Source organism: Eubalaena glacialis, chromosome 16 (assembly GCF_028564815.1).
Source record: "Eubalaena glacialis isolate mEubGla1 chromosome 16, mEubGla1.1.hap2.+ XY, whole genome shotgun sequence".
Classification (NCBI taxonomy): Eukaryota; Metazoa; Chordata; class Mammalia; order Artiodactyla; family Balaenidae; genus Eubalaena; species Eubalaena glacialis.
The window spans coordinates 12,976,782-12,999,723 of NC_083731.1; the positions used below are offsets into that span (position 1 = coordinate 12,976,782).

The 22,942-nt window shown below is 39.8% G+C and overlaps 1 protein-coding gene and 1 long non-coding RNA gene across 2 annotated transcripts in view; one reads left to right on the forward strand and one right to left on the reverse strand.

The window, feature by feature from the left end:
- RAP2A (RAP2A, member of RAS oncogene family) overlaps positions 1 to 19,663 on the reverse strand; it is a 37,700-nt gene extending 18,037 nt beyond the window's left edge. The window contains exon 1 of the mRNA XM_061171066.1: positions 19,286 to 19,663. Coding sequence (XP_061027049.1) covers positions 19,286 to 19,599 — 314 coding nt within the window. The 5' untranslated portion in view covers positions 19,600 to 19,663. The remainder of the gene's footprint in view (positions 1 to 19,285) is intronic.
- A 1,200-nt stretch (positions 19,664 to 20,863) lies between these two features.
- The window catches only part of LOC133076532 (uncharacterized), a 69,151-nt gene continuing 67,072 nt past the window's right edge, over positions 20,864 to 22,942 (forward strand). The window contains exons 1-2 of the long non-coding RNA XR_009697548.1: positions 20,864 to 20,975; positions 22,524 to 22,586. This is a non-coding gene — a long non-coding RNA (uncharacterized LOC133076532). The remainder of the gene's footprint in view (positions 20,976 to 22,523; positions 22,587 to 22,942) is intronic.

Consider the following 22,942-nt stretch of genomic DNA (forward strand, 5'->3'; position numbering starts at 1 on the left):
GGGGATGTCTAATAAAAAGGTTTTTTTCATTTGAAGTGGGAGAAGTAACAGGTGACAGATGGCAAAGGCAAAACAAAACAAATGCACAATGAAGAAAGGAGCTGGAAACTATCATTATTGGCAGAGATTATGGTGCCCAACAGCAGCCAATGGAGAATGATGAGGTACCGATATTTTGACAGGATTCAAGTCAACAGAGAATTAAAAGAAGTTAGAAACAGTTATAAGAAGTCACTGTGAGAGTGAGGGAGAAAGGGTGGTAAGCAAAAGTCTTCACTAGGCTCTAAAGTAATCAGGTTTGGGATGAGAGACTGTAACAATAGGTCTGGAACAGTAGTGATTACAGGGGACAGGCAGGGTGAGAACTATTGGGTGTGAGAAAATCTGTCGCTTCATTTTCATTCCCGCTACAAAACCCCTTTCATTTCCAAAACAAGTCATACCTGAGCTATGCAACAGTCTCCTAACTGGCCCCACCTCCAAGTTCTCACCCCTCTATTCTGTCCTATATGCCACTTCCACAGTAGTTACCTTAAAGCCCTGCACACGGTTCTCTCCCCATCCCCCCAAACCACTACCTAAGAAAAATATGTGATGGCTCTACAACCACTTGATAAAGGCTATCTCTACGTTACAGTCAAGGTCAACCACAATGTGGTCACTGGCTAAAATCATGACGGACTGCACCGCAAGGGGGAGAGAACTGGATGTCGATTTAGTGGACCTGGAAAAAGTCTGGCTGTGCTCCCTCAGATATGTCATGTGACCTCTCTGAGCCTCATGTTCCTTATCTGTGAAACAAACATTACTGATCCTTAGGTATTATGTTATGGAAGATGACGGTGATGACTTTACTAATAATATCTAGCATCTGTAGAGGGCTTAGGAGGTGCCAGACACTGCACTAAGCAGTTTACATGAATTATCCATTGAAGTATTATGGATACTATAAAATACTATTGTTACATGGTAACAAAAACTGTTACATAGTTATCTTATTTCCTATCTCCAGCTTCCATTCCCTGGCTGGATGGCCAAACCTAACTTTCTACTCTAAAGACCATTAGTTCTTATGGGAACAATGTAAGAAAAACAGGATAGATACTATTGCCTCTGATATCAGAAGCTGACAATTTACCATCTTCTCTGAACAGAAGTATCTTTCCTTACTCTATTCATCTTCTTGCTCCAAGCACTGCTAAGTCAAGTTACTAGATATGAACCATGGCTCTGACATCCTATAAAACAATGTGGGATAATAAAAAAGAAAATGGAAACAAAACGGAAGAGAATTAGGTGTTCTGAGATAAAGTCTTGCTTCTGCTTTAAAACAGCTGTGCCACCTTTAAAGTTAGATCTGGGACCTCAGGAAGGCAAGGACCATGAATGTTTTTTTATGTAGCTGTATCTCCGGTGCTGGAATCAATTCTTGACGCTTATAGCCATACAAAATAGAATGAGTCAATGAAGTGATTATCTTCAAATATGACAGTTTTTGTATGTAGCCCATAGTGAAAATGTCACAGAAACAATGCAAACATATCCACGGTCACCAGGCTAAAAAAGCATTTTGGATGTACACCATCTAGAATGCTTTATTTTTTATTCTTTATCATGCTTTCCATTAGATGCTGAAATGCTTAAATTGATTTGCAATATAAGGGGTCTCCAGATATTCGGAAAGAAAATGGTCAAAATCCATAAGGTAATGAACTGAAGGGACCTTTATTCCTAATTCAACAAACATTTACTGGATGCTTTCTTTATGCCAGGTGCTGGATATCAAAACTGAAGCAGACTACCACCAAATACATACACGGAAGAAGCTTTCTTTGTTAACATAAATTAGATGGTACATGTCAACTACTTTTAGAAAGAATATACACTGTGGGTAGAGTGAATGGGGATGGGCGGTACAGACTACTATTACAAGCAGTTGCAAAGTGTATACACATATGCAGATTTTTCTGCTGAAACTAAACTTTAATATGTTATATTCTAATAAAATTAAATACGATCTTCAAAGTGCAGTGAATCACATGTGGGTGTGAACCGTAAAATGACACGGGACAGATACAGTGTGAAGGCAGTTGGTAGATGCCTGCGTCACTCTGCCACCTTTTAAGAGCTAAAATACATCCTTTCACTCACTTGTAACTCACCCTCATTACACATTCTTTAAAGATCTTAACAGAGAGATCCAAAGGATCAATAGTACTCTTATCAAAATAATTTCTAAAATATCAACATGTTCACCTAAAAATGTTTTATTGTTCCAGGTAACTATTACTGCACAAAAAACTACCCCCGAACTAACGGCTTAACATAACCACTTGATTCTGTTTCGTGGTGGTGTGCGCCAGCAACTTGGGCAGGGCTCAGGCAGCCGATTCTTCTGCTGCACGTGGCACCGACTGGGCTCACTCAGTGGTGTTCAGCTAGGGCTGGCCTGGGAGGAGTCTCAAAGCCGGCTTCACCTCAGGCCTGGCCCGCTGGTGGCCACAGCTGGAAGGGTACCTCCGTCTCTCTCTCCACACAGTCTCAGGGCCTTTTCATGTGTTCTCCAGGAGGGTAGCTGGACTTCTCACATGGCAGCTCAGGGCTCCAAAAGACCACGGTGGAAGGTGCTTTGTCCTCTTAGAGACTAGGCCCAAAACTTGCTTAGCATCACTTCCACCATACTCTCCTGGTCAAAGTAGTTACAGGTCGGCCCAGATTCAAGGGGAGGGGAAATAGATCCCACCTCTCTCTGGGAGTCATGTCAAACAATCCACAGCCATCTTTAGTCTAGCATGTTTAGTAAAAAAGATGTCACCTTTTTAAAAAAAAAAATTAATTAATTAATTAATTTTTGGCTGCGTTGAATCTTCCTTGCGGTACGCAGGCTTTCTCTAGTTGCGGTGCATGGGTTTCTCATTGTGGTGGCTTCTCTTGTTGCGGAGCACGGGCTCTAGGCACGCGGGCTTCAGTAGCTGTGGCGTAGGCTCAGTAGTTGTGGCGCACGGGCTTAGTTGCTCCGTGGCATGTGGCATCTTCCCGGGCCAGGGATCGAACCTGTGTCCCCTGCAATGGCAGGCAGATTCTTAACCACTGCGCCAGCAGGGAAGTCCAAAAGATGTCATCTTTTAAACTGAATAAAATTTCCAGTTCATGAGGATCTGCTGCCCCAACTTCAGAAATGTAATACAGAAGGATGTTGGCCAAGTCAAAGAGACTGTTTATACAGACTGGATGTCACAAAAATACAAGTAAAAATGGGATTGAAATTGACATAATTCTAAAAACAGGGAACTTAAGGTAAGCGCCTAGAGGGACCATATAATTTTTGCCAAGAGACACTTTTGAGATGGAAAGGGGCACTGTAAATAAATGTACCAAGGCAAAAGGTGTAAACCTGAACTGTCCCAGGTAAAGAGACGTACAGCCACCTTTGGAGAAAAGGGAACAGATCAAAGCAGTGGTACTTATTCAAAGGAAATATTTATGGGATTGTTAGAAGCTAGTCAGTACGATCTAGAAAAGCTTCAGTACTTATGATTTTAACAGGATGTGCTGATGAGAGCAACAGAACAAATCTTCTTCCCCCAAATAGTCCCTTCCTCCATAAATGTCCAAGTATTTCTTTCAGTAAAACCAGATGATGTGCTCAGGGTAGCCTGAGGAATGAACAATGTCATCAAGAGTGGCCTTTTCAAATGGCTGTACCTCTGGGAGGCCTCCAACCACCCAACACTCTGTTTATATCCTTCCTCCCTGAAGGGGGCAGTACGCCGACACTGGTTGATGGCTGTTTGAGAGCAAGAACAAGTAGAGTTTATGCAAACGTTAAGCTCTTTAATGCAAGACCACTGAAAAAAGTTTCATGCCATCAGTATTATGTGTAAACTGATTAATCATTGAAAAGTTATTTTCTCATCTCCAGCTCTTCTAAAATAAACTTTAAAATTGTCTTAACTTTCTAGTTAGTGTTCATATATGTACGCACTTGTCTTACAACGAGCACCCACCTCCTCACTATGCCAACATGACTATGACTGATGGACAAAGTTTGTTTGGAGTGTTGGTTCACGAAGCAGAAAACAGTCCGAGTGTATGTGGGTCATCTGGGTGGGGTTGTGGGGGGATTATATTTTGGATAGCATAGTTTTTTTTAAAAAATTAATTTATTTATTTTTGGCTGCGTTGGGTCTTCGTTGCTGTGCATAGGCTTTCTCCAGTTGTGGCGAGCAGGGGCTACTCTTTGTTGTGGTGTGCAGGCTTCTCATTGCAGTGGCTTCTCTTGTTGCAGAGCACGGGCTCTAGGTGCGTGGGCTTCAGTAGTTGTGGCACGCGGGCTCAGTAGTTGTGGTGCACGGGCTTAGTTGCTCCGTGGCATGTGGGATCTTCCCGGACCAGGGCTCGAACCCGTGTCCCCTGCATTGGCAGGCGGATTCTTAACTACTTTGCCACCAGGGAAGTCCTGGATAGTATAGTTTTATATGTACCGTATTTGGATATTTCAGCTTCACTAAATGCAAAGACAAAAAAACTGATATTAAGATAAAGCTTATTCTTTGTTTCTTAATCTATATTAAACTATCCCTGATAACGAACTTTTATCTTTAGATAATCTCCCAGCTATCTTCCCTGGGTACTAGCTAATCTACGCTGTTTTCTCTCAATTATCCATAAATCATTTTACTTTTTTAATGCTTTCTAAGATAACAATTCTGCTCAAACCATTCAACAACCAAATACAAAGTAAGATTTCATTTCCAGGGAGGATCTAAATGTACTAAATATAACAAAGCAAATATACAATTGTTGGCATTAGTCTTACAGACAAATTTTGACCTTCTATAATGAGTTAGAATGCATCAAAAAACCCTTGGAAAAGGTGAGAGAAACAGGTGAGGGGGATTAAGAGGTACAAACTTCCAGTTCCAAAATAAATGATTCAGAGCTATGAAATATACAGTATACATCTGTACAGAGGAATATAGGCAATAATAATGCAATATCTTTGCATGATGACAGATGGTAACTAGACTTATCATGGTGATCATTCTGTAACGTATTGGGTTGGCCAAAAGATTCATTCAGATTTTCCCGTAAGATGGGCCCAGTAGCACTTAGTTGTCTTTAACTTCATTCGAAACAACTTTGTTAGACTGTATGTGACAGCTATCATATCAGCGTGCATTTTAAAAAAGACATCAAAATTGGTGAATTTTTGTGTAGCCATTTCGACGTTGAAGATGGAGGAAAAAAAGCAACATTTTTGGCATATTATGCTTTATTATTTCAAGGAAGGTAAAAACGCAACCGAAACGCAAAAAAAGATTTGTGCAGTATATGGAGAAGGTGCTGTGACTGATCAAACGTGTCAAAAGTGGTTTGTGAAGTTTCGTGCTGGAGATTTCTCGATGGATGATGCTCCACGGTTGGGTAGACCAGCTGAAGTTGATAGTGATCAAATTGAGACATTAATTGAGAACAATCAGGATATTTTGAGTATGTCAGCAGGAGACAGCTGACATACTCAAAATATCCAAATCAAGCATTGAAAATCATTTGCACCAGCTTGGTTATGTTCATCGCTTTTATGTTTGGGTTCCACAGAAGTTAAGTGAAAAAAACCTTCTTGACCACATTTTCACATGCGATTCTCTACTTAAATGTAAAGAAAACGTTGTTTTTAAAACAAATTATGACAGGCGATGAAAAGTGGATACTGTACAACAACGTGGAACGGAAGAGATCATGGGGCAAGCAAAATGAACCACCACCAACCACACCAAAGGCCGGTCTTCATCCAAAGAAGGTGATGTTGTGTATACGGTGGGATTGGAAGGGAGTCCTCTATTATGAGCTCCTTCTGGAAAACCAAATGACTAATTCCAACAAGTACTGCTCCCAATTAGACCAACTGAAAGCAGCACTCGATGAAAAGTGTCCAGAGTTAGTCAACAGAAAACACATAATCTTCCGTCAGGATAATGCAAAACCGCATGTTTCTTTGATGACCAGGCAAAACCTGTTACAGCTTGGCTGGGAAGTTCTGATTCATCCACCGTATTCACCAGACATTGCACCTTCAGATTTCCATTTATTTCGGTCTTTACAAAATTCTCTTAATGGAAAAAATTTCAGTTCCCTGGAAGACTGTAAAAGGCACCTGGAACAGTTCTTTGCTCAAAAAGATAAAAAGTTTTGGGAAGATGGAATTATGGAGTTGCCTGAGAAATGGCAGAAGGTAGTGGAACAAAAGGGTGAATATGTTGTTCAATAAAATTCTTGGTGAAAATGAAAAATGTGTCTTTTATTTTTACTTAAAAACTGAAGGCACTCTTTGGCCAACCCAATACAGAAATACCGAATCACTATGTTGTGCACCAGGAACTCACATAGTGTCCTAGCTCAATTATGCTTCAAAAACAAAGTAACTCACAGCAAAACAGAACGATTTGTGGCTACCAAAGGCAGGGGTGTCTGGGGGTTGGGGGAGGAATTGGATGAAGGTAGTCAAAATGTACAAACTTCCAGTTATAAGTACATGATAAATACAATGAACACTGCTGTATGTTATACATGAAAATTAAGAGAGTAAATCCTAAGAGTCCTATTGCAAGGAAAAAAATTTTTTTTCCTATTCTTTAATGTTCTATCTGTATGAGATGATGGATGGTCACTAAACTTCCTGTGGTCATCATTTCATGATGTATGTAAGTCAAATCATTATGCTGTATACCTTAAACCTATGTAGTGCTGTATGTGAATTATATCTCAATAAAATAGGAAGAGAAAAAAAATGTTGTGCCAAAAAAAAAAAAATTCCTTAAAAAAAGTGTCCTAGCAAAAGCAATGTTTTTGGTGGAATACTACTTTAAAACTTAGAAATCAAATTGTTTCAAAAAATGTATTCTGTCTCTCTCTCCATATATAATAAACTCAAACACTGTCAAATATATATTCATTTGTAGTACATTTTGGCATGCCAGATGGACAAAGATAGTATATCTTGTACTTATTCTGCATAATGCTCAGGGCAGTGTTATGCAAATAAAGTGGTTTAAACCATAGTATTTGATGTTGACAGTGATGACTTTTATACAAAGACAAAACTTCTAGAATCAATTTATTAAAAAGCTCTGTCAACACATTTCCCTCCATTGCCCCCATACACATATATACACATATATATGTAATTAGCCATAAACACTATTAAAATTTTCTTCACCCCATGTATAGTTCTGGTATTCATAAAAGGTCTATTATCATTATAAACTTTTTTTTTTTAAAGATTGATTGATTGATTTATTGATTTATTGATTGCTATGTTGGGTCTTCGTTTCTGTGCTAGGGCTTTCTCTAGTTGCGGCAAGCAGGGGCCACTCTTCATTGCAGTGCGCGGGCCTCTCACTATTGTGGCCTCTCTTGTTGCGGAGCACAGGCTCCAGACGCGCAGGCTCAGTAGTTGTGGCTCACGGGCCTAGTTGTTCCGTGGCATGTGGGATCTTCCCAGACTAGGGCTCGAACCCGTGTCCCCTGCATTAGCAGGCAGACTCTCAACCACTGCGCCACCAGGGAAGCCCCATTATAAACTTTTTAAAAAAGAAAAGTGTTACTTAACAAATACTTATTATATGCCTGATCACTTTCTATATTTTTTATATTTTAAATACATGTACTAAAAAAAAAAAATCACAATTCTGAGTCACAAAATCATATTGTCACCATTTATAGGCAAGAGAGTCTCCTGTGGAAGGCAAAGACACAAAGTGCTCAGGGTCTATTCTGTAAGTTCTGTAATACACACACTGTACAAGCACTTCAGACACGGGCAAGAAAGCAATGGAAAAATGGAAATGCAATACTAGATTAGCTAATATATAATTCTTCTAGATATGGGAAGGCAAGTGAGTCTAATGCCTAAGAAATCATGTGGCAGTATACTGATTTATAAAGTCAGAAAATGCTTGGGTCTCATTTCTATTTCTGTGATTTTTGGTGAAACTTTATTGTTGATATTTTAGAGTTACTATGTAAAGAAACTTTACATTCATTACCTCATTAGTTATTATATTATGCCCATATTCCAGATGAGGAAGGTGAGATGCAGAGAATGCTAACTTGCTCCTAAATCATATGACTAGTAAGTACTGAAGCTCAGCTTTAACCAGATTAACAATTAATGGTCTTCATAGAGAAGATCAGTATGCCCAATAAAATTAAATACTGACTGAGAGCAATTATAATATATACAGTATTTGTTATGTTCATTGTAAACCTAAGGATGCATGTACTTAGAATTAAGAACAAAACAAAATTTTCCATCCAAAACCAGAGAAAAAGCCTCTAAGATTTCATTTGCAGAAAGATGTAAAGACATCTGGTAAGATGAAAACATTAAGATGTACTGAATTATTAATATGGTGTAGGACTTCCACATTCGAATTACTAATTTTTAAGGGCTGCTCCTAGAAAAGCATGAAAAACAACACTCCTAAATGTTTTAAGTAAAGGTTTATAATGTTTCTCTGGGGTAATTTTACTAAGTAATTTTAAGATAGCTGTAATTATGGTCGTCTTCATCTATTTTTACTGTCTTAAAGGCAGAGCTGAATCAACATCATCCTAGACAGATGCGGCAAACCTCTCATAAAGATCAGTCTCCCAAGTCCCCACAGCAACCTGCTGTAGTAATGAACACATTCTGGTTGGGATCCTACTGCAACATCCCTTTCTCTGTTCTAAATTTCACAGGCAGGACCTATCCTGCCTTACCAGAACAAACAAAATTACAAGAGAAATATGTCCCCATATTTGTAATATGCCCAACAAACAGTAATAAATGCTTCCTCAAAAGATACACTTTATGTATCTCTTTGTTCCTTGACTAAATGTTATCTTTCTCTGTGACAGAGGTAACATTTACTAACTCATGTTGGGAAATTCATTTCACTTTCTGAGCATTTATATAGCATTGTTGCAAAATGGAAAAGCAAGAAGAGAAGATAAAAGTTGTTTCAAACTAAGAAACAGATAGTTCCATTTATTTTTCTTAGAGTAAAATGTTCCAGGATAGCAGTTTTCAGATTGTGTGTGATGAGATCAATTTAGTGGATCAAGAGGAACACTTAAAAACAATGAAATAAAACAGAAAAGATAATACCAGCAACATACCAAGTGTAACTGTTGTTTCACAAAATTTTGGTTTCAGTTATACGTATTTATGCCTGTATGTACACCGCAAAATGTATTCCTGAGAGCCATGATTAAGAAAATGTAAAAGCCACTGCTGAGTGAATACAAAGTAGAGTTATTGTTTTTAATATTTTGTTTTTTGACAGATAATAACAATTTTAAAAAATGATAAGACATTGATGAAAGAAACTGAAGAAGACACAAATTAATCTAAGGCTCTTCCGTACTCATGGGCTAGAAGAATATTGTTAAAATGTCCATACTACCCATAGCAATCTACAGATTCAATGCAATCCCCATCAAAATTCCAATGGCATTTTTCACATAAATATAACAAACAATCCTAATATTGTACGTAATCACAAAAGACCTCAAATAGCCAAAGGAATCTTAAGAAAGAAGAACCAAGCTGGAGACATCACACTTCCTGATTTCAAACTATATTACAAATCTATACCAATCAAAACAGTATGGTATTAACATAAAAACAGACACACAGGTCAATGGAACAGACTAGAGAACTCAGAAATAAGCCCATACATATATGGTCAACTAATTTACAACAAAGGAGCCAAGCATATGCAATGGGGAAAGGATAGTTTCTTCAGTAACTGGTGCTGGGAAAACTGAACAGCCATATGTAGAAGAATGGAACTGGAATATTACCTTATACCACACACAAAAATCAACTCAAAATGGATCTAAAGCTTTGAACATAAGACCTGAAACCATAAAACTCCTAGAAGAAAACATAGGGAGTAAGCTCCTTGACACTGGTCTTGGTAATAATTTTTTGGATTTGACACAAAGAGCAAAGGCAACAAAAGCCAATAAAAACAAATGGGACTACATCAAACTAAAAAGCTCCTGTACAACAAAGGAAACCATCAACCAAATGAAAAGGCAATCTACAGAATGGAAGAAAATATTTGCAAATCATATATCTTATAAGGGATTAATACCTGAAATATAAAAAGGACTCATACAACTCAATAGAAAAAAATCCAATTAAAAAATGGGCAGAGGATCTGAACAGACATTTTTCCAAAGGAGACATACAGGTGGCCAAAAAGTACATGAAAAGGTGCTCAACACTGATAATCAGGGAAATGCATATCAAAATCACAATGAGATATCACCTGTTAGAATGACTATCACCAAAAAGACAAAAAATAAACAAGTGTTGGTGAGAATGTGGAGAAAAGAAAACCCCTGTGCACAGTGGGTAGGGATGTAAATTGGTGCAGCCACCATGGAAAACAGTATGGAGGTTCCTCAAAATATTAAAAATAGAACATCTAGCAATGCCACTTCTGTATTTACCCAAAGAAAACAAAATCACTATCTCGAAGAGATATCTGCACCCTCAAGTTCACTGCGGCATTATTTGCAATAGTCAGGACATGGAAACAACCTAAGTGTCCACTGATGGATGAACTGATAAAGAAAATGTTATATATATATAGATCAGAATATTATTAAACCATAAAAAAAAAAAAAGGAAATCCTGTCATTTGAGACAATTTGGATGGACCTTAAGGGCATTATGCTAAGTGAAATAAGTCAGACAGAAAAAAGACAAATACTGTATAATTTCACTTATAAACGGAATCTTAAAACAAACAAACCACAAAACTGAACTCACAGATACAGAGAACAGATGGGGCAGGGGGTGAAATGGGTGAAAGCAGTAAAAAGGTACAAACTGCCAGTTATAAGATAAATGATAAGTAAGTCCTGGGGCTGGTGTACAGCACGGCGCCTACAGGTAACAATACAGTATTGGATGTCTGAAACCTGCCAAGGGAGTAAGTCATAAACGCTGACATCACACACACACACACACAACTGTAAATGTGTGTGGTGACAGACGTTAACTAAACTTACTGTGGTGACCATTTTGCAATATATGCATATATCAAATCATTATGTTTTATGGGAAATAACTCCTAAATGTTTTAAGTAAAGGTTTACAATGTTTGTCTTGTGTAATTTTACTAAGTGAAAAAACCGTAGAACTATTACAATGTTATATGTCACTTATATCTCAATAAAAATGAACTTTAAAAACCCACAAAATAATTAATCACATTTCTCCATAAAATATCAATTTGGTTTGTTTTCAAAACAAAAGAACAAAAGAAAACCAACAATCTATCCAATTCCACCAGTGAATATATTTCAGTAGTTTGATTAAAAAGAATGTATAATTTACAAGTATACTTTATTCACATGCTGTACTCGATTTTAAATAGCTTATTCAGATAGAGCTTTTAGCGTGTGATAAGTACATTTCCAACATTAAGTAATAAAATGCATCAAACTCCAAAGAATTCCAATGCTGCTTTATTATTGGATTTCCCAAACCATGCCTTCGATATAATATGCTGCTGACATTTGATTCGGATACCCAATAACCTTATTCTGACTCACATGCTGGAAAAAAATCTTATTTCATAGCAGTGACCTTTAATTTAAACTGAAATTTATTAAAAAATCAGGCTAATGTGATGTGTTTTTTAGTAGAATTTTCCTACAAGAATAAAAGGTGAATAGTTGAAATATTAGGTCCGACATTTCCAAAGAGGTTCCAATCTTTTAGAAGTACATAAACAGTATTTAGTATATACCATGTCAAAATCTTAGCAACTAGAAATATGCTCTTTTAATATATTTTGATAAACTTAAACTTTATCAATATACTTATATTTTACTTATATACTTTACTGAAATGCAGATGTCTAAAATCACAGATTGTGTATGGTGTACAGTTTTATGTAAAGATCACTGCTTAGAAACGTGTAAATATATAATCTATGCATTTTAATGTGCCATATATAATTTCTGAAAAGATGGCATACAGAATTAAATCACTCAAGTGTACTGTTACTGGAAAATTTTAACAAATAAAAAGATTCCAACTTTGTTGGCTCTTCCTGTTGGTTGTGTCATCCAGAGATATTTTATTAGTTCCTACTTCTTAGTGTTTATCTGTTAATTATCTGACTTTTTCCTGAAGGAGAGTTAGAAAGTCAATGTCATCCACCTGCCTGGGGCCTGAATACTTCTCATTCAGTGGCCAGTCAAATCACCTTTCAAATCATCCATCTGTTCCATTTGTCAGAGGATTTATCAATATTCAGGGATAGCTGATATCTTTTGTCTGTGTGCAGTGGAATTGTTGGCTGGCTATTTAAATCCTTTCTGCCCCTCTACCTTTTGAAAAAAAACAACATTGTAATGATTCCTCTGATTAGAGATTTTATTGATACAATTATCACAAACCCCTAAATAGATAAGATTGGCAGGTCACAGGCTGCTGATTCTTTAAGGTTCATACTAAACTACTTTTTCCCTTATTGTGCCAATGAGATAGAAGTATTCTCAGAATGTAGGGCTGGTGGGAGATCATCTACTCCATCTACAAAGTGAACTTAAAAAATTCTAATCCTGGGATGGTAAAAAGGAAATGACTCTACTGTAATATTCTAATTTTACAATGCAGCAAAACCAAGCTTCCTTTTCAGGAAAAAACTCTGGGCTATAAAAAGTGACTCACAGCTATTAGGCTCTGTACCTTGGAGGAGCTTTCAATTACAATTATGGTCTCTGAAGGTATCAAACTGGGGAAGGAGGTGTTTGGGGAAGAAGGAATTGGTGGCAGACTCCAGAAATCACTTATTGGGACAAACATCATTGGATGTATTTCCTGGTTTCAGCTCCACAGTGCCAATCTGTTGTGGGTCATGATCTATGTGTTAGCAATTGGCAGTCTACCTCTATCTTAGATTGGGCTTTTAGGGCAACTTACTGTGAGGAGAAAATGTGCAAACGATCAGCTGGGTCTCTTAAAAGTGATCACTTAAATGATACAGAAATATGAAATAATAATAGTTAAAAAAAAAAAGTAACTTATTCACTTTGGGTAGTACAAATAACCACCCTTTCCCCATTTTTCTTCTCAGTCTTAAAATGCACCATGCCACATAAAAATAAGTAATGAAATGGCTATCCCGAAATGAAAAGGCCATCTAGTGCAGTATTTCTGAACGTTGAGGGAAAAGAAATGCCAGATCAGAAAGGACCCAAAGGTAGGCTAATGAGGCAGATATGGTGCAGGTTCTGTGAAGCCAAAGTATTTACTGTTGTATAACTCTTAAAATGTCCAATAAAGGACTATTCAAGAGTCTGTTATCCATTAAAGGACATTGGCTCCTAAAGCCTGGATAATGAAGGTGTTTTTAAATGATTAAGGTATTAAAGTTTTCAATGCTTTATCTGATGTAGAACTTCTTCATAGATAATTAGTAAGTCACAAGTGTTTAAGAGTATTTTAGAAGTAGTTTTGTAAATAGTTTTTTCTGCTGTTGTTGCTTGTTTGCCTTTTGTTGCTCTGTGATTAATAATAAAAGGTGGCTTTGAAATAATGAAAAAATAAAAAAATAAAAAAAATAAATAAAATGCACCATGCCTTCTAGCCTAATGCAATGTGTAAAGTCTCTTCTAGGTACCTTACAAATCTCAAGTTCTATCCTTGGCCATATTCATTTCTAATTTCTATTCCTGGCCATTCACTTCTACCTCTCTATACACTACCCAGCAGGGTTCATCTACTCTCCAAATGTGAATTATATAGATGATTTCAAGTCTTTACATTCATACATAAACTGAACTTTCAGGCTTTAGTCCAGTATTCTAATTGCTTATTAGGTGCATCTATCTGGATGATTACCATCTCCAAAGCCAAAATAATCTCCCCCAGCTATTCCTCTCTAATCCTATTTGCTCATGTTCAAAATGTCGAGGTTACTTTTGACCTTTCCCTCTCCTTCTTCCACTAAGTTTGATTAATTCATTCTTTACAACATTATTTGCATCCATTCTTTCCATGCTAATTCAGAATCTTTATACTTCAGGTAGAAATGAGATTATGACAATACAACTCTTTCTTCTGACTCTGGTCTATTACCACTAAGCCATCTATCATATCACCACCATATTACTATTTTTATAACAATTCTGATCATGGTCCTTGACTGCAAGAGCAAGTCCAAAGTCTTTAACCTTCCGTAATTTAGCTTTATGTATTTTACCTCTTCTCACACTTCTATATAAATTCCTGGTTTGGTCAACCTGGTCTATTTAACAGCCAATGAACCTACCCTATGCATTTCCCATGCCATGTCCTCCATCTGGAAGACACCATGCTTCTGATTCTTAAAGTTTGCTATTAAACTTTACCTCTTCCCTGGTCGCCCCTAGTAGATAGAAGTACTCTCACAGAATGTTAGAGTGGAAGGGAGATCGTCTACTCCAGCTGCAGAATGGGCTTTAAAGAGTCACCTCCTCCATCTGTAAAATTCAAATGCTTGGGGAAACTGAGGCCACTAAAATAATTTTCTCTTTGAACACTAATTTTTTTCAACACATTTTTCTTGATTGATTCCTATGTGCCAGGAGCCATTCTAGCCACGTGGGATTACAGTTTAAAAAGAAAGACGGATTGTACTTAAATTATCACCCAAATAATTACACTCTGATGAGCAGTACCAGAGGAGGGGAAGCACAGGGTGCCACTGAGGTCTGAAACATGAGTGGCTGAGGGAAGGGGTGAGGCATGAGGTTAATACAGTGTGGGAAGACAGGATGGAGTAAAGTCAGTTTGGGAAGATGGGGAAGGCTTCCCTGAGGAGGAAATCTTCTAAGCAGGGGCCAAAAAGTAGGAATTAACTCTGCAAAAGGTGGGTGATTTCTGCATGTAGAAGGAAAGCCCAGAGACAGGCACTTTCATGGAACTAAAAGGTCTGGGTGCTGGAATCCAAGGGGCGAGGAAGGTTGCCAGAGGTGAAGGTGGAAAGGCAGGGAGGGATAAGAGCATTGCTGGGCCTGGGAAGGTCATGTTGAAGATTTCTGGGCTTTATCCTAAGAACAGGCATTGGGTTGCATGTTCCAAGGTACTTCAAGTCAGGACCACGGCTTACCCTGGGAGGAATGGGAGAAGCAACTATGAAATTAGAAAGAACTTGAGTTTTATTTCAACTAAAACATTTTCTGTATCCTTGTCACTCTTCCCTATGTGTCTGATCTCATCCAAACTCAATTTAAAAAAAGAAAGCATATGAATTTATAAAAACCACCATTTTAGCTAGCCTGCTTGGCTTGGACAGGAGCTTGTGTACGTACAGGTATCCTGTGCTTTTCAAAAGTTGCTTCGTGACACTTCACTTTTAGGAAGGACCTACGTTAGTACCTGTTTTTGATAACCAAAAGAAATCAGAAGATGATTTTCGCTTTTATGAAAAAAGGGAAAAAGTGAAAATAGCGTCCAGCACTTGGTTTGCTGTGAGCAGTTGAGAGGTAGCACGTACCCCATCAGGGAGAGAGGCACCTCCAAGTTCCTTCCCCAGGAACCACACTCAGCACCTCAGCATCAAGCTGCCATAGCTTTGAACTGTGTCTGTGAGCATCTGCGCTTTACCTAGATTTTTTTTTTTTGCGCATCTGTAAGCAAGATACGTCCTAAGGTAATTGCTTCTTCACTTTATGCCATTTTGGCTTAGGAAAGGTTTCATAGGAACTCTCTACTCTCAGATAGCAGGGGGGAACCTGTATATGGATGTCCGTGAACCTACAGACACTTAAGGGAGTAGGGACCTGTTTTATACTTTTTATAAGCAAAACATTCCATACAGGAACAATCCAGGGAAAAGCTCCATTTCACTGTCAGCCGCGCACTGGTGCTACAGTTAAATGTTCATTCTCTTGCCCTTTCCCATAAGATCTTTAATAAGAGAAAATATTTTAAGAGAATACCAACAAAATTTTTCCAAGGATTGTTTTAGTCACCACTGCTTTTTTAGTATCATCTTGTCTATACTAGGTAATGACTTTCAAAATGCAATCAAATTTATTTCCTCTCAAATTACATTTATATCAAGGATAAAATTTTAAGCAGACAGGGTGACAAAGTTAAAGAACAGCTGGGATTTTGAAGCAATTTTTGTGTTCAAGGTATTGTGTTGGACACCTTAAAATATATTATCTCATTTTATCCTAACAAAGACTCTTGAGAGGTGCATGCTATACTCGAATTCACAGACAAGGAAGATGGAGCTCAGAGAAGCAAGCATTTCCCAAAAATATATATACCTTAGACCTACGCTGTCCAATATGGTGGCCTGGAGCCACACGTGGCTGTTGAGCAACTGAAATACAGCTAGTCTGAACTGAGGTGTGCAGTAAGTGTAAACTGAACACCAGATTTTGAAAATTTAGTATGAAAAACTATTAAAATATCTCAATTTTTGAATACTGATTACACATCGAAATGACAATATTTTAGATAGAGTAGGTTAAATAAAATAATTAAAATTAATTTTACCTGTTTCACACTTTTTAAAAGAAATCAGCTAGTAGACATTTCAAAATTACACACATGGCCCACAACTATATTTGAATTGAAGAGCGCTACCCTAGACTAAAGGCTGGATTGCTGAATTTGCCAATAAACATCAAGGTCAAAGGCAGCGAGGTATAGAAGAAAAGAAGAGTACGTGGATTCATGCAGATCTTGGTTTAAATCTCCTCTCCACCAATGACTAGTTTTGGGCAAAATATCAACCCTCTCTGCACTTCACTTATGTCATCTGCATTATGGTGATATTAAATATCCCCAAACAACTGTTGTATATAATATGTAAAGCAGTAACTGGCAGAGGGGAGGGAACAACTACGAATACCTCCTACAGCAACTGATTAATTTAAAAACTGATTCCCAAAAAGAGTAGAAAATTCACTTATTTGAAAATCACATTTTATTCTCTTTAAGTGGGAAAAGTTAAAGAACCAACACACTGAATGCCTGCTTTAGCATAATATGTGCATAATATATACTGTATTGTAAAATACTTAGTATACACAGAGTCCTTCTTTCTTTCAACGTTGCTTATAATATGTTATAGGCTGGGAGGCCAGATGATGAGATTAGGGTGAAGTAAAAAATATCAGGACACAGAAGGGCCCAAGTGGTTCTTAAGGACACAATGGATGAATTCCAGTGAAAGAGTTTACGAACTACACTTCAGCTGGTCTTCTCAACTTTTACATCAGGAACTGAGACTAGTGAGTAAATGACATCTGGGCAAATAGAATTTTACTCTTTTATTTTCTTCCTGGGTCACAGTGCAAACAAATAAATTGTTCCAATACACTACGTTTAGACTAACTCATTATTAGTAATCTCTACTAAATCATAAGAAACTACAAAATCATATGGACTACACTATCCAATGACATTTTACCATATTCTGTCCCCTAGGCTTGTGTCAAGAAGTTCACCCTGGGCATGTCAATGCACGTATTATCTGTATATGTTTAAATATAAAGGGTGGAGGAGTTGGGGCATTTACTTTATTATTTGATGTATGTATATGGCCTAAGATTGACATGTGACAATGTGTTAGATTGCCCTGTTTTGTATGTTTTTTTTTTTTTAAAGTAGTATGGAGGGGGAATTAAAGATTTGAGTCACCTGAATGTAGCCTCTTAAATATCAGATACTTAGTAAATTTAACACCAAAAGTGTTCCTATGTTAACTATAACAATTAACTTTCAAGAAAATGAGACTGAAGAAGTAAGAAGCTATCAGATTCACAGATCTCAGAACACCATGAGAGGCTATAAAAATATCCACTTTATTCTAGTTTGAAACTTAATGGAAGAAGTAACATACCAAATTTTAGTTTAGCTATTAAAGTGCATATTCAGTGAATTAAGTGGGGAGAGCTTCAGGAGAGGGCCTCCCCTTTGATCTCATATGTGGCATTAAAAATATGCTTCTTCTAATGAATTTTTGAGCAACCTCTGAGTATATGTGACTTGGTATTTGCTCTTTCAAAGTGAGTAGACTCAAACTGACTAAAAATGAGACTACGTCTACAGTACACTTACAACTAGTTTTCAGCAAATGTCTACAAATTTAGGGTTATAGGTAGAATTGGGTAAGAAAAACAAAATTACACTAAATCAAAATTATTAGCAATTATTAACTAATAATAAGAACCAGACAAAGCAGTAACACGTAAACAGTAATTAGAAAAATTTGCTAAAACTCTGAACTGAGATATTACACTTCTGATGCTTGAAATTATAGGAAAAAATATACTCAGTCAACTTAGGAGAAAACAAACATCATAAGCCATTTATGCTACCAGCCGTATTTCCTAAATGCACACTTTAGAAAAAAGAGTTCATATCAGGAAAGAGCTTATTTGCAGTAACTTTAAATTAGCTAATACCTGAGTCACACCTTTGAAGAAACTTGTATTATTTCCAGGAATGCCTTTTTCCCTCCCTTTTCTTTCTTTCTTTTTTTGTTTTTGAGAGGAATAAGGCAGCTAGACTAAAAAGAAAACAAAAAGTGAAGTCGCATTCTTTAATGTGAAGGGTATACTTGTGCTCCTATACACTATCTCAATCTCACTGAGCCATGTCTTCAAATAATTTGATAATCTGTCTTTAAAGTTTCATCTTAATTGGAGAGTTCATTTTTGTAAAACGCCGTGGCACCATTCAATCTTTTATGAAACGAGAAAGGTCTCTTTTCTTTGGACTTGACATTTTTAACCATGTACGTGTGGGCAATTTCTGCTGTCAAATACTGCAAAGGTAGGTTTTTTGTTGTTGTTCAATCTGAAAATGTCTCCACTATACTTGCACAGCTGCCCTCTTCCCAGCAGAAACCTACCCGCCCCTCTCCCCCACCCTCCTGCAAGTTTTAAACTTTGTTTCCTTTGGGGTTCTGCACAAGCGCTACTAGTAATATCCAAGAGACAAAGAGCTGTGCTGTGGGTTCACGGGATGCCAAATTTGAGTTGTGAAACAAAGCACGCAAATTTTAGATTCAAGATGAGGAGGAGGAGGATGCTGGTAAGAAAAAAATATATATATATCATAAAGCGTAAGATCGCAGAGCCGTCTCCCTAGACAGCTCCTCCTGCCCACGGCCACCCTAGAGCGCGCGGGAGGGAGTTCTGGCCCCGGGACAGGGGCTGCCGGCCGCACCGCGAAGCCCCCTGCCCGCGCCCCCGGCCCTCTCACCGCTTCACTCGGATGATCTGGTCCCGCATGGGCTTGATGTCCTGGAAGCTCTGCTGGTTGACGAGGCTGTAGACGAGGATGAAGCCCTGGCCGTTCTTGATGTACAGGTCCCGCATGGACGCGAACTGCTCGGTGCCCGCCGTGTCCAGGATCTCCAGCACCGACGGCGACGAGTCCACCTCGATCTCCTTGCGGTAGAAGTCCTCGATGGTGGGGTCGTATTTCTCGATGAAGGTGCCGGTCACGAACTGCACGGTCAGGGCGGATTTGCCGACCCCGCCCGAGCCCAGCACCACCACTTTGTACTCGCGCATCGTCCCTCCGCGGCCGCCGCCGCCGCCGCTGCCCGCGACATAGACCTACGCCCGCCGCGCTGCGCGCCCGGACCCTGCGCCGGCGGCCGATCCCGCCGCCTCCCGCGGCCGCCCCCACCTCACGGCCGCCGCGGCCCCCCGGGCGCCGGCGGAGGGAGCAGCAGCCCTGGGCATGGGCCGAGCCGGGCGGCAATGCGGCACCGCGGGCGCCGGCAGACACTGAGGGCGAGCAGAGAGTGTGAGCCAAGGAACCGACGGAGCCGCCCGAACCGCGGGCCCGCAGTGCCGGCGGCCCCGCCCCTCGCGCCTCCACGCCCAGCTCCCCGCCCGCCGCCGCCGCTCTTCCCGGCGCCGAAGCGCGCGCCCGAGCCCGAGCCGCAGCGCTGCTGGGGGCGGGGCCCGGCGGCCCGGGGCGGAGCCCGGCGGCACAGCCCCGCCCCTGCTCCCCCCGTCGCCTAGGCGACCGGCCGCGCGCGCGCTCCCAGGAAGCTCGGCGCGGCGCGGAAGCCTAGGCCCTCGTTTAGATAAACAGCCACCTGGGTTACCCAACAACACCCCACCCCGTCTGCCCCGTTGAACCCCGGGGCCTGCGTACTGAGCATGCGCAGTTCTTCCTCCTGCGACGGGAGCCGCTTCTACCTGAGAACGCCACGTTCAGAATTTGGCGGAGACAAGCTGTTGGAGGGGCCAGAGCAATCTCCGGGCTTTAACCTGAGGCGAGGAGAAGACACTGGCAAGGTCCAAAAGGAGGCCTTGGCATGAGGGCCTTGCTGGGCACCACCCAGTCTGTCAGCATTCCTGAGAGCTTTGGTTTTATCTTGTATAAACATGAGAAGAAGCTTTGTTTAAGGGAGGAGCATAAATACAACGAAATGCAGCTTTGTTTTAAGCGTCAGGACACTGAGAGAGAAGTGACAGACCCCCATCCAGCCCACTGCCCGAGGCGGCGAAGGCCAGAGACCGCGGAAGCCGGGCCCACGTTCTGTGACGTTGCCGGGGGTCCCGCCCACCTTCCCCAGCCCCGCCCTTCTTCAGTGCCTGATAAAAGTCGAGCTCTTCCCACGCCCTGTCAGCTACGGGCGCTTGGAAAACCGGGAGAGCGGATCCTCCAGCAGCAGCCAGAAGGCCCGGGGACACCTCATAGCAACAGCCAGCCGGGGCACCTAGTAGGAAGCTGGGATTCATTCCAGCCAACCAGCCCGCGATTTTGGACCCCGTGGTATCATTCTCGACCAATAGAGAGCCGCTTCATGCCACGTGACACTGACCCATCAGCCAATGGGGGAAAACTCTAGTCGCAGGCTCAGCCATCCCATCTGCCACTGTTGGCCAGGCTGGGCGTTTGCCCCTGCGCACGCTCTGCCAACCAATCATAGGTGAGCTGAAGAAAGACGCAGACTTGCGCTGAGCCAACCAGAATTCGCGGTTTCCTTGCCACTAAGGGCCGGTAGTATGGAGGCAGGGGCAGAGCTGGTGGGGTCTGGGAGGGGTCAGTGATTGAGGGGTGGGTCGCGGCACCCTATTCGGGCAAAGGAACAAGATGTGTTGCGGGCGAGAGTGATGGATTTCACTTTTAACGTCGTCTCCGTGGCATTTTGCCTAAATGATAGACACGGAAATAGTGCTGAGGGATGTGGGCTGAAAAGTGGGGTGAACTGACAAAACAGGGACTCTTTAGGGTGAGAAAATTTCGGGTCCTTAGACATACAGCAGCAGTTGCATGGGTCCTCCATGCGTGCCTCCTAAAACGTTAACAACTCAGTTTTGTAACTTACTGTTCTCTCTGTGGCATTAGATCGTAAATACACACTCTCTCCCACCCATAACATCAAATTTAGGAGAAGTTATGTCCCTAAATATTCCTGGATTATATTTTGCAATAACTGGTAATTGGATTTACCTTCCTTAAACTATGTCCTTCTCCAACTAGTCTACACCCATCCAGTACTATCTCACATTTCTTGGGAATAACAGGTTTCTATAGTTCTAAGGTTTGATCATGGCATACCTCTTCAGCCTTCCTCTTCCGCACAAGGTCATCATGTAGAGAGGATTTTGGTCTGAGTTCATCAATAAAACAGATGTTCTTTTATCATCTTTTTTTGGGTCAATTATCAAACTACTACAAAGATGTACTCAGATTTAGCAGTGTCCTACAGCCCTGTCGCTCCATTATCTTAAAATGAATAACTTACCCTTGCATTACCTTGCTATAGTATAACACACCAAGTTTTTGCTTAAAATAATTGCGGGCAAGTGTCCTGTCAAAATATGTGGTAAAATGTAACTCAATCATTATTTCTTGATTACTTATCAAAATATGAGGGTTATATTTGAGCCACCAGAATCAACAGTGAAGGCAGATTGCAAAAGAACTAAGAATCAAGAGGAAAGTTTTAAGAGAATTGAAACCAAAGAGCATCTGATACCTCATTTTAAACTAGTAATGTGAATAAGTGAATTAAAATTAAGAGCTCACATGGATTTGAAGTGAAGCTTCATATCTGAGCTTTTTTGGCAGGCATGTTTCAAGAGGATTTTGTTGGTGAATACAGTGTTGAACTAGCTTTTTAGAAGTCTCATATACTGTGTAAAACTTACATGCTTTTTGTGGTTTCTTTAGTAGCAGCTACGCTTTCACGGAAAAGACATACTGTCTCTTTTAAGATCCAACTTTTGTATTGTAGTCATAAGAAATCCCTAGGTTTGTTAGGGGTTGAATAGAGCCAAGAAGCATCAAACTTTCTCTCTTTGTATGGATCATTACAACCTGTGTAGTACCTTGTATTACAGTGGAACTGAAAAACCATTCACTTTGCAAGGAGCAAAGGTCCAGTGACTTTTTTTTTTTTTTTTTTTTAAGAAATTTGCATTGGGATTGTGGGTCCAGAATGAATCTCTAAGCAACTGCTTTCATTTCTTAGGTCCCCAAAAGTTGAGAAGCTCTGGATTGGAGTGCATCTGATAGAAGTTGTCACAAAAAAATAGTGAGTCGGTGCCCAGTTACTCCGCTTAGCATAATAGAGAGAGGAGAGGTTTTTTAAGACATTTCTCAGTTTATTTTCCCTGACCTTTCATCAGTGCCAACTTTCTTGATAAGGAGAAGTGTAGAGACTGCAGCTCTTGGAGTAGTGTAGCTCATTTATATTTCTCATAATGACAGGCCTCAATTTTCATTCTCAGTGCTGCCATAAAGGTAGATTTTTAATCAATAAGACTCAAAAAAAAAAACATGTTAACATGTGTAAGTAGGAGCATATTTTCCTACCTATTCTGTCTTGGTACTGACCTGATTTGAGGCTCTATGTGAAAGAGAAGAATTAGCTGCTAAAAGAAAGGATGT